General features: G+C 35.1%; 1 protein-coding gene across 1 annotated transcript in view; it reads left to right on the forward strand.

Annotated features, from left to right (window-relative positions):
* The window catches only part of ADGRA1 (adhesion G protein-coupled receptor A1), a 281,612-nt gene that overhangs the window by 122,936 nt on the left and 145,620 nt on the right, over positions 1 to 13,056 (forward strand). Inside the window, exon 7 of the mRNA XM_057402264.1 lies at positions 5,377 to 5,590. Within this exon, the coding sequence (XP_057258247.1) occupies positions 5,377 to 5,590 (214 nt within the window). The remainder of the gene's footprint in view (positions 1 to 5,376; positions 5,591 to 13,056) is intronic.

A 13,056-nucleotide genomic window follows, 5' to 3' on the forward strand; every position in this document is an offset into this window, starting at 1 on the left:
TGGCATATGGCAGTGTCTGCAACTTTCTACACCAAACCTTTCGTTATTGTCAGCACATTTTACAATACAGAAATTGGCGTTGGTGTTCTTGTGCCTTTCTTGGCAGAACTGGCAATTCATATCACTCTCTTAAGTTGCATTCAGTAAATATCAACAAACATAATTTGCTCTGTCAGCAATTCAAATTTTTAACTAATGTTTTTCAATTTGTTTTTCCTCGTTATCATCTGTCCTTTTTATTGGACCAGTTCCTTTACTTTGTCCTCACTTCCAAGTTTCCCCCACTGTGCTTTCCATGCACATTTCTTTCCCACTGAGATTGTATACAAATATTAGAGCTCTAACTCACACTTTTGTCAGCAGGATGTGCCGCCTCTGTAGGCACACTCCGTTTAAATGAAAAGCCCCTTGGCATTACAATAAATCAAGTGATTAACAAGAAGCAAAATGCCAACCTCTGGCTTTTTTTCTGTCCCAAAACCTTGTAGTGCACTGTAGCAAACTGAATTTTCTGTCAAAAGGGAGCAGTCAATGTGTATCCTGAGACACGAGCACTGTAATACTGCACTGAGTACTGTAATATTGGACTGATATGTGGGGAACCTGGAGAAAGCTGTGAATTTTTTTATTTCTGACTCTAAAAGCTGCCAATATCAGACAAAGACAGTCAATGAGGGCCAGAACATGTACAGCAGAAAATTGTATTTGTTGTGAACTGAACAGCAGAATGCTCTAACATAGTGCCCTGGGTTGTGCACTAAGTAGCCATTTAACTGTAGAGAATTGTGCTGCCCACGTTATAAATTAAGCCACAGAAAATGCAACAAATGTGGCTGGTAGTTGGACATAGTTTTGTTTTTCTCTGATCATGCCTCCAGTACCTTGTGCTGCCTTGTGTTGGCCAGTGACTAGATGACTTTCTGTGGTGTTTAGACAAATCAATTGCATTGGCCAGCTTTTGTGCTTACCAATTTGCTTTTGATCATTCACCCAAAAAACAGTACTATCCATTCATTGGAAGTGCATGCATTCTAAATATGATAATACTGTATTTAAAATGCAACTGGAATACAAGTAGAAATGCATTTTATGTGGTGTCTTTTACAATCATTTATATGCTATATATGTGCAGTGACAGCAGTATTTCCTTCACATTCTTCTTTTCACCTTGTAAAACAGTAAAAAAAGAAGGAAGGCCAAAATTAGATGGAAAATTGAACTATTTTTAAAGTCTCAAGAACTGAATTGTAAGGAAAAGACAAATTATTAATTTGTCTATATGTGTGAGATAAATAGGTTTATAGATATTAAGGACATACTCATTGGAACATTTCTTTAGAGCTTCAGTGAACCTTGCTGTTCTTCTCTTTTAGCTAATGGTGATGAAAATCATTTCTATTTTCTTTTTCAAATTTATATACATCTTGGGGGTACTGCATGTGTAAAAATGTACAGGGAAGAGTGAGAAGGACTCTTAAGTGATATTCTAATTCAGTGGTATTTCTGTAACCTGATTCCTCCTCCATATGTTCTCAGTATTCTAGTCTAGAGCTAATCTGAAATACAAGACTGGATTGCAGAAAGAATATGGCTTTCAGTCAACCAAACCCTTTTCTGCAAAGAAGGGAAAAATAAAGAAACAGATGTAATTACTGTAATGACGGGTTAGACCTTTAGATTTGTGCTGCAATCAGTGGTTCCTGTGGTGCTCTGCTGCAATCATGGTTTAGTGCTGACTAGAGAGACAAGACAGGTAAAGACTGTGAAACACTCCATCAGCCCTTGATCTAAACGCTTACAGGAGAGTCATACCTCTCATTTGGAGATGGTGAGGCTGGCTGCAAATTTAAGGGCAGCAGAGTGGATTGTCTTGGAAGGAGAATCTTGGAATATTTTTCATGTGTGTATAAATTAAATGAATAAAATCCCCCTAAGTTAGACCCTTATCTCCTGGGACTTAGTAGTAAGCTGCAAATTATTTTTAATCATATAAGGCTGTTGTATCTACCGTATACATACAAACACATGAGCATTACAGATGTCATACAGTTATTAATCACAGTTTAGTAATCACCGTTTAGTCTTCAGTAATCACATAATCAAAGAGAAAATTTCGATTGTGCAGGGGGATATGCTTGCCAGAGCTGTTATATTTCCAGTGCTGTCAAATCAATGCCAAAATCATACTTTCAGAATTTCTTACTTCTTTATTCTCAAAGTGTACGGCATTAGTAAATTCTTTTTTTTTTCTGAACCTGAAGGGTTGTTGAATTATGGATTTAAAATAAGTATTTCCAGCTGATGCTGATGGAACTCTACGACCATTTTATAACCGTTCAGGATAAAGTGTATTGGACCTAATCTCGAAACTCATTGATGCAATTAATCCTTATATCTGTGAGCTGTGTCAAGGAAGTGAACTGGAACTTTTGTGTAAGTAATAGTTACAGAACGTCAGTCATTTAAATCATGATTATCCCTGGAAAACAACAAAAGATTAGCTCTGGTAATCATTTTTTTGCAGACATCACAGAGATTAAAAGCAACTGTTTTGCAGAACTACTGAAGTGTACCTTCCATGGTTTGCAAATCTATAGAAATTTTACTAATTTCACTTTGAAAATGAGTTTGCAACGTTATTTGTCACTTTGCCAGCCCTTATCAGTACATTCTCAAAGAGTTCATCTGGTTAGAAGGATATCCTAGCCAAAGGATACCAAGGGTATGTTTCATTCCCTTTGCATCTTTGTTGTAAATAAAAAGAAGATGAGGAGATTGTCGATAGGACTGGTGTCAATCAAGGGATCATTTTCTCTTTTTTGATATGCTGCAATAAAAAAGGGTTTCATTTACTTCTGATCATTAATTGCCAAAATCTGTACAGGACACTTCATTCCCACTCCATTTCTGAGTTTGGTGATTCCCAAGGCTGATCAAGAGAAGTGATAACAGGAGAACCTTAGAGATACCTATAAAGGCAGAGATAAATTCAAAGTGATAATATTAGACTACATCCATATGCCAGGCAAGTTATTTAGCTTGACTTAAGAAATATTGATGCTATGCTCTAGCTACTTCATAGCCTCATGACACAATGTGTCACTCACTGCATGAGCAAAAACATTTGACAGTGTACAATAACCTCAGTTAAAATTAATGTATTCATGAGAAATGTTTTATTTCTCTGAGTAGTATATATTGCTGTTGTACTTGTGATGCTATATTGAATTTTTCTGGACTCCATATTTGTAATCATTCCATTAATGTGTAGTTAACTTCCATACCATAGCTTTTATTTATATTCCTTAATTGACTTTGAAATGCAACACAAAGGTTTCATCCTTTTAGAGGGAGAGGTTCTCTCCATCTTCCAGTAAAAGCTTTTAATGTAAATGACTGAGACCAAGCCTGTGGCTATTATGAATGAGGTATTAATCTGGTTTACTTTCTCTTATTCTAGTTAGAAGCCAAGGATCATATAAAAATACTAGGTATGTTTCAAGGAATTTTTAGTGTTCAAAAATAATAGGTGCAATCGGAAGGTAAGTACAGGTTGGATAAACAAGTAAGGATGGGTTTCTGAAGCCTGTTTGTTATAGTCACAGCAGATTACATTTCAGTAGATAGTAGCTAGCCCCTTAATCCTTCATGTGATTCTCCGGGACAGAAGTATCACACATTCACTCCTGCATAAATCCTGTGTATTATGCTGGCCAGCATTCTTACTCTTTTAAAAGGCAGAAGTGGTCCTTCTCTCACTGTTTATTCAAAGCAGGTGATGGATAAAACATTAAATATTTAAATTCCCCTTTGGGCCCAAAGTTAGGTTTATAAATGCAGCTTCTCACAATTAAAGTGTTCCAAAGATAGTATCTGCAAGACAGAAGTGTGTTAGGGTGGGATGCTGAGTAAGGAGAGGAACAGACACTATTGGTTATCTGTTGTAGAGCCAGTGATTATGGGTTAAGTCTGGCTACGCATGGTTAAGTTCATCTGTATTTAGTACAGGCAATGGAGGATTTTGAGGAGAAAGTTTAAAGAAGAAAAGATGGTGAGCAGTGAAATGGAAAAAAAAATAAAATGTTGAAGTACTTGTCAGAAAAATAGATGTTTGAGATAGTTACTAGTGGTGCTAATGTAGAAGGGTGACCTTTCAACTGACAACCCTGTAGGCTGGATAGATATCAATGATGAGAGACCTTTAAATGTAAACAGAAGAAAAATAAGAGAGAAGAAGATCTAGCTTAAATTGTCTATCCTCATGTAGGTAGAATGATTTCCAAAGTGCAAGACCTTAGCGTTTTGTCTAAGATGAGATTGCAGTAGTGAAGTTCTGAAGTGATTCAGGCTCAGGCAATTGTTTCGGCATTGCAGGATGAGGTGAAATGTTGTATTTTAGGAACTTTTCTGCAGGATGTTCATGGTAGCATGTTCATAAATCGCATATGTAAATCTTTAGTAGTTTCATTACCATTAGAATTTTGTGTAATGATAACAAAGCATCAGAGGCATTGATTTTCTTTTCCTGCCTAAGAAAACTATATCAGAAAAAGAAAATAAGATTTTCCTTTGTTCCGTTATTATCCCATAGAAGATGATCTTTCTTTAGATTCAGAGCCTCTATTTAAATTTCTTTTCCTAAAATGCTCCTTTTCAATGTTCTCCTACTGGCTTAAAAGAAATAGCATCAATCTCATAATGTATAGAAAATTTTTTACAGAATATGTGTTAAGGTAGTTTTGAAATCTAGATATAAAACTGAAAGAAAACAAGTACTGTCTAGAGATTCAGTCTCTACAGAAACTGTAGGATTGAAGGACATAGCCTTCAATCACTGTCAAATCTATGAAACGAGCAGACTTTTAAGAGGGCAAAAAGTGCATATGCCTTCTAAGTTTACAATGCCATTTATTTTTTAATTGTGTTTAGGTGTTTGGGTATGTGATTATAGAGTCTTTTTTTTTTATAATATTTTTCTTAGTATATGCAATATTCTCATTATTGCAGAAAGACAGGAATTTAATTAAAAAAGATCGTAAAATGTACTCTACCTCTGTACATGCATACTGTATTGATTAGGAGACTGGGCTGGAGCATCTCAAAAGATCCCTTCTGACCTCTACCACTTTCTGTAGATATTCCAGCAATCTTCTCTTGTCTTAGCTCACACCAATGAAAGAAATGTGATCCTTAGAACTTGCAACATGATCAGGTTTAAATGGGTAGTTTGTGGGCATATCTTTTATATTAGTGCTTTAATGTGAAGATCTAGGAAACTGGAATTGTATACAATTAGTTCACTTTACAATATTTGTAAGAGAGGAATTCATTGTGATGTTTTTCCAGTTTTTAATTTTTTTTTTTTTCCCCCTATAGCTGGGCCTCTAGAACTTCCTCTCTTTGAGCTGATCCCATCACAAAGACAAGTGGTTTTTCATGGAGACCGCTTGCCATTTCAGTGCACTGCAACATATGTCGACAATACCACCCAAGTACATTGGTACCATGCTGGTCAACTGATTGAAACACATGAAGAGAGAGGCATATATGTGGAGGACAGCATCATTCATGACTGCTGCTTAATTACACGGTAATGTATACCCCTTGTAATAGTCAGACTTACAGGCGAGCTGAACAGATTCAGCACTTACAATAAGCCTTATTAAAACATGCATCGGGAATTGTTTTTTGGAGCAATTCAGTTGCATGCTTCAGTCTGAACACACAGAGGTAGAGATTTTTCATAGCTACAAAATCGTATAGCGTGTGTCTAGGTATCGAGATTTGATCAACCATGAGTTTGAAACAGATCAAACCAGTTTCTTACACAGTAAACCATGAGATTAAACTTAATTTAGAATAACTTCAGTAACATGAGAGTGACTTACAGGAAAACTACTCCTTCATGACACCACCTAAATGTTTGAATTTGATCTTCCTGTGAAGAACTATCAATTTAAAAGGCTTAGATTATTTTTTGCAGGTTCCAATATACTGCAACCTGTCTTCTTTAGTTATGTCATCCCAAATTTGTTTCCTACTAAAATATTTCTCACCTTTCTGTGACTTTTAGCATCTGTGTCTCTGTGTGTTTGATACAGAGATCTACAGAAACCTTTCCTGATATGAAAAATGTAAGAATGAAGTAGAATAGGCTTCTGTAAAAAAGGAACAGCTAATATTTGGCAGTGAATATATTATTCCACTTTTAATTCAGTTTTCCCTTTTAAATCTTAATAAATTATTATAAATTTCTGTGTTTACTTTTGGTTTTCATCATAGATTATTGGCATGTCACTAAATGCTACTAAGCCGATGCATATGTCCTTTTGTCCTCTGCCAATTTCCATCTAAAAAATTGATGATTGATCAAAAAAAAAAAGTCTGATTATCCGTCTATGTTCTGCCTTTCTCTTTGTGGAAGATAGAGTGAAAATAGCTATGCTAATTAGCTCTGGATCATCATTATCATCTTTTCACTCAACCAGTTTCTATTAATATAATTGACCTAAAATGCTTCTTGAACTATCAAATGAAAGTTATGAAGGGAGTCAAAGTGATTCCTCTCCACTGAGGTCATTTTGCTTTATTAATTTTGTGTACTCTCTGATTATTCGACCCTTTTTGAAGTCCTGTAGATCTAGAGGCGTAGACCTGACCTATTCTCACAGGTGCTGGCTTTCTTCTAATACCAATGTGTATGGCTATAGCGAATAATGAAGAAGACTGTTAGGCCAATTAGTATGGTAATGCCAAGTGCATGAGCTATTATATAACTGCCAAGTAACTTAAATTAAATGTTCTTCTTATTTCCATGACATCAAAATTTAAAGACATGCTGTTAATCACCTTATATGTTTCAGCCGAATTAATTTTGCACTACATAAGCAATTTGTAGAGTAATTAACTGAAATTGTTGAAAAATGTTAAGATTTTCAAAATAATTATTCTTTTAAAAAAGCAGGTTTAGAAGTAGTTAGACTGAATTTTACCTTATATTGCTTATATTTTGCCATACTGTTAAATAAGAATCATTGTCTACCATAGCAATATTTTAATAAGGATGGTTGATCTGCTACTTACCTTGTTTTCTGTGCCATTTGATAGGTGACCTTGATGTTTATGTTGCAGCATACAGTGGGACTGGGTGTTCAGAAAGAATGTTCTCTAAATACATCATCATATTTGCAGTTATAGACCGGAAAAATACTTTGACTTTTCCAAGTTACATGATACAGACTGTCAAAATGAGACAAAATATTTTTTAATTAAAATCTTCATAGACACTGATTTAAAAGTGTATGACATTTTAATTGCTCATTAATTTGAGCTGTGTTTTACTTTATTTTAAAGTAGGGCATCGATACTGCCTTAGAACATACAGCATAGTCCTTATCCAGTCAAAAATATTCAGGCAGTCATGTCTCTGCTTTGATCAAGGGGCTGATCAAAATTAACTTACTAAAGGCATGAGGCATATATACTTTTGAAACTAGCTTTTAAAAACAATACTGTTTTGAAGTCAGTGATTTTTTTTTAGTGTAAATTATGGAGATTATTGTATCTTCATGTTGCAAATGAGAAAATATTGGGCAAGTTCTGATTGTAAAAACTTTCTTCAGCATTTCTTAATTTTAATCCCATCATTATAACAATATATACTGGAACTCAGTTTGCATCATTATTACATGTTAAAATAATACCCAATAGCATACTTATTACATGTTACAGTAGTATGTAATAATATGCTTGTTACATACTATAACACACTAGCTTGTGATAGCTCTTAAGGATAAATCACAGGTGTACAAGACCCCTTGAAACATCAGAAAGTGTCTTCCTGAGGTTATCATGTGTTAAGGGTAGGATTTGGAGTAAGAATAAAGGTAATTCACTTACAGTGTCATATTTTGCCTACTCTTTACAGCAGATGTCCACCGTCTGTGTTTTTCTGTGATTGCACTAAAGGATAAGGTTTGGCTTGTCCTGCTTAGCAATTTAAAGATTGCTGAAGCTAGTTTTGAACAAAGAGGTGTAGTCCTGTTCCAAAAGCTGCTTATTCAAACATTTTTAGATGGTTATTTTATTGGGTAGTTCCAGATATTTCTGGACATGGATTTACAACACAAACATCATACTAAACCCTTCTGTTTTATTAACTGGCACAGTAAAAGGATAAAATATCCAAATGTGTATTTTTTTGTCTCTTATGATAAAGCAGAAGAAGCTAAAATAAATGTTTTTGTTACAATAATTAAACTAAAGTTCTGAACTGAATTCCGGCCTGTGACATTTTTCTTGGCAAAGAGTATTCCCTTATAGGAAAGCTTGAGAAGGTGTTTTCAATTCTGCTGCTAGCTCACATTTACCATTTCTTGCCAATGATAATAATATTTTATTTTACTCATGTTGAATTTTCTGTCATTATGCCTGTGTATAAATGTCATAGTCATACATGAAAATGTGTGATGTGGAAGCAATTTCCTATCATCTGTGAATGGATCTAGCTAAATTGTTACTTGTGTTTCCATGAAGACAGCCTAATTTTTTAAGCGTGGAATATTAGATTATCACTGTAAGTGTCAATGAAACAGTCCATATCCCTGAAACCACCTAGAAGGCGGATTATGTATGTTTCTCTGCGGCCCAGCGTCTTTCCCAACTTCCCCACTGTTCCCTTTCAGCGTTTGGAGTGAGAGGCTAGCAGGACAGTTATAGAATTATAGAATCATATTATAATATTAAATTTAAAAAGGAAAAATATTTTAGTTTTATAAACCAAACAACTTCACAGTAGTAGAGAGGCTTTAATTTTGAGGAATTTTCTTATTTACTGTATATACTAAAATCACGGTTTTAGTCTTTTTAGTTCTATTCTGTGAATACTTTTGTAGTGTTCAACAGTGCTTATGCTTCTGACAGCTGTAATGGCTGCTCTGGGACCATTACAGTTCAGAAGTACTCCTGAAAACATTAAACAGTGCATAAAGTTAAGAACCCATAAAAAGGAGTGCTACAACTGGAGAAACTAACATGCTCCCAACTAAACCTAGGATAGCAGGTTCTAGTATCAGAAGTGTTTTTCAGATGTAATACTTGTTGTGTAGATAGTCTGGAAAGACAAACTATTAGGTCTCAACTGGGATCCCCCACAGTGTTTTTCTCTTAAATAAATTTAAATTGAAAAAAAAGCAGCTTAAAAAGCTTGAGGTTTTAAAAGCATCTAGGGCTTTACATTTTGACAGCTGTCAGTACCAATATGGGATGGTCATAAGTAAATAATGAAGGAAATAGTAGCATTTGAGGTAACAGAAAATGAAACTACAGCTGATCCATTAGGTGTAGCAAGGATAGGGGAAATAGTAAGAAAACTGATTTTAACATTTATACATAAAATGTGTATATTGATTTCTGACAGATGCGTTTAGAGGTATATGATTATTTGAAAATGTCCAAACTTTCCGTCTGCAAAAGAAATGTCTGACAGCAAGGAAGAGTTTCAAATAATGATCTACTTGTACTGTAATAGAGAAAAAATGAGGAAAAAAAAGAATTAAAATGTGTTGTGGATTAAAAAATTTTGGTCATCATTTTTGTAATCTAAAGGGGGTTTTGAGTCCACTTAGTAATTTTTAAGTGTTTGAGATGATCACAGTAGCTATTAGTTAAGAGTTTGGAATCTGGCTGAGACAGTTTCACTAAAAGAACAAGTATTGTTTCTATGATTATAGAAAGAAAATCGATTCCAGGAGTAGACAGGTAGTGTCATGACAAATTTGAGGTCCAGGCAAGCATTCATTATGAGAAAGAACAAAACACTTACGGAATTTCTGTGAGAAAGACAGAAACTCTATGCCTGTTTTTTGTGGAAAGGATCCAAATGACCTCTGAACTTCCCTAACAGTTTGTGGCAAGAATACATCTGGAAAAGATATGAAGCAAGCAGTAGTGGTTTGGGCTGATACTAGCTTCAGAACAGTCCGAAAATGGTATAGCACTGAAGAATGTGTTGCTAGTTAGATAAAAAATTGGAGATTCATATATATGCCAAATCATGCAAAATATTGGATGTTCATTCTGCACAAGGTTAACAAAAGTAAATGTTAGAAACTGATCCAGAAATGCAGATATTTTATAATCATTTTGTGTTCTGCTGTCATGTGCATTTGAAGATGAGCAGCTGAGGGTCATGCTGAAAAGCCCAGGGAAATCAGCAGAAATTGTTTAGTGCTGATATTTTGTTGGTTCACCTAATTGACTCTGACCCTTAGTTGTCAAGCAGTCAGGAAAGAAACGAAGCAAAATAACCATTTAAATTGTAAATCAATGTTTCAAGATTACTTTAAACCCTGTAGTCAATGGTATACAGTTTACTTCAGGCTCTGGAGGCATCGAAGAATAGTGACAGATGCACCTTTACCAGCAACATTCTCATATATCAGACAGGAAGTTAATATTTCAAATTCTTTCAGAATATTATGAAATACACAGGTGAAGGGTTTAACTATTTGAAATTAAGAGAATCTTCCTGTGAATTAATCTGGAAGATTAATTAAATTTCGGCCTTTTCTCTAAAAATCTTTCAATTATCTGAATAAAACTCAATGACAGCTTTATTATTAGTTGGTTTGGGGAATAATTCATAATACAGTTGTAACAATATGTACTAGTACAATGAAAAACAAAAGCAGCAACCATGATACCATCTATCATTAAAGGAATAGGCCACTATGTAAGAATTGTGCTTTGCCATATAAACTGCAGGCTTGAGTAACTGTTTATTGAAACGTGTTTGGGAAATAGGTATTTTCACAGACAAATATATGCAAGTGGTTTTGGCTGATAGAATGAAAAAAGCCATAGAGAAATAGTTAAGTCAGAATGGTATGAAGAAAATTATGGAATCCCTCTTGAAGAACATTATCATTATTTTGATGTTGAGAACAGATTATGAAGATGCATTGCACTAAATTTTGACCTCTCACTTCCACCTCTGTTTATTTCCTGCAGCTATGTATGGGTCCATCCAGGCACACCACTGAAATAAAATGTTAAGTTCAGTATTAACAACAAAAATTTCTACTTTCCCCCCTGCTGTGGGGTTTTGCCTTGACTTTCTAGGGCCAGAATGATTTTATCATGACTCTTCAAACCACTGCAGCTATGCAGCTGAGGAAATGCTGCACTGCAGCAGCAGTTTGGAATGAACATCTCAGGCCTGGCTTTTTTTAAATTACCTTTCCTGTCAACATGAATGTGAGGTACAGTTTTACATTTCACTCAGTCCTGGCAGTAGTTTGTAATCCTGTGCATCAACTGTGATTATCAGAGCAATTATGACTCTGAAGTACTGCTACCAGGTCACTCACCCTAGATACTGGTGAAGCAAACCATTTCTTTAAAGCAAAACATGTTAGAAATATTAAAAAAAATAACTGAATTAATTTTTACTTTTCATGTATTTCAATCTATTCAACATAGAGAACATATTGCAGGGCATATTCCTTATAATCTAACAAAAAGCTGCTCCATTAGCAGTCTGGAACTCAATGAAAAAGGTCCAAGCCCCTTCCCTTCTTTCTCCCTACAGGATGCAAGAGCCCCCTTTTTAACTGTTTATGATATTTTGATTGGATAACCCCTGGCCATCACAAAAAAAAGTTTACACTGTTAGAAATACACCATATACTAGAGAAATAAAGATTGTTCCTGGAGTTCTTATGTAGGAATCTGCTATGTCTTACCTACTTTTTAGATCTTCCCAAATTTCTTACAGGTCAGCAAATAAAACAGGTCAGTATTCTAGACCTAATACACAATTACTTTATCCCATAAAGCATACATTAAATATTTAATTTCTGCATTTAGATTCTGAATAGAGAGAGTGGGAAATTCTGTCAAAGTATTCTGAATCTGACAAATAATTTGAAATTGTAAAATTAATGTAGTAGTTTTGTTTTGGGCTTTATGTAGTTTGGTGGGGTTTATGCGGTTTGGGTTTATTGCGGGGGGGGGGGGCAGGTTGTGGCTTTGTTTGTTTGTTTCCTTTTTTTCCTTTTCTTTTTGCTGGTCCAAGTGGCACCTAATCAAATAATCAAGAATTGTCTTAAGTAGGTTAGCACTTCTGAATCACCTTGGAAATATTTTACTTTAAAGGCTTTTTATGTAATTTTGGCTATTGGACTGATTGTCATGATGTTATTTTTGTCTAAGAACCTCTGATAGTGTACAGATCACAAGAGTTATGCTAATGAAATAAAGCTTCCTCTGGATATAACTTTGCAGCATACAGACTACTTAAGGGCAGATGAAAGGCATACAGCAGTGTAGCACTATTTCCCCAGAAGACTGCAGCTGTATTCATCCTGCAGTCAAGCTGTTTGCTGGTATAACAAGATTAATAACAATAAACATATTTGAGCATCCCTAAACTTTTCACCAACTGACAATGCAGCTCAATGATAGACAAAAGGTTCATAAAGTACTTTGAATAAGCTCTGTGAATAAGCTCTGGCCCAAATCTGCTCTTCTCACAGCTTTAGAGAACTGTGCCATCACAGACCTGCCAGCTGTCTGAAGACAGCAAGAGAAAGCTTTGAGTGCTCTCGAGCTGTTAATACCTTTTCTTTCCCTCCCGACTTTACATTCTTGGCTAGCTAGACTAGCATGTGTTGACTCTAGGACTGTGGGAGTATGAAGATAAATGCAAGCATCTTTATGCACACCCTTCATTGCAGCACAGTAGCTGGTAGTCTGTCTCTACCTGACGAGCTCAATGAGAAAGAAAAGGATCATACAAGCCAGACATGTTGTGGCATGTTGTAGAGTTATTTAGATTTCTGACTCCATTTCTGAAGATCATTTGGTAGAGTCACTCTTAGATTAGTACTTGTTTTCTCAATTTTAACAAATAGATGGCATAAAGATGTAGGTCACACGTTCTTTCACATCCACCTACAGAAAATGTATCTAGCTATTGGGCAAATGTTTACATAACAAATTGGTAATATTAGACAATATTTTTGAACATCTGCATTGCAGTTGAAGTAACTTGAG

The sequence above is a fragment of the Pezoporus wallicus genome, unplaced genomic scaffold (assembly GCF_028554395.1).
Source record: "Pezoporus wallicus isolate ANWC-B61680 ecotype Strahan unplaced genomic scaffold, APGP_CSIRO_Pwel_v1 contig_6787, whole genome shotgun sequence".
Classification (NCBI taxonomy): domain Eukaryota; kingdom Metazoa; phylum Chordata; class Aves; order Psittaciformes; family Psittacidae; genus Pezoporus; species Pezoporus wallicus.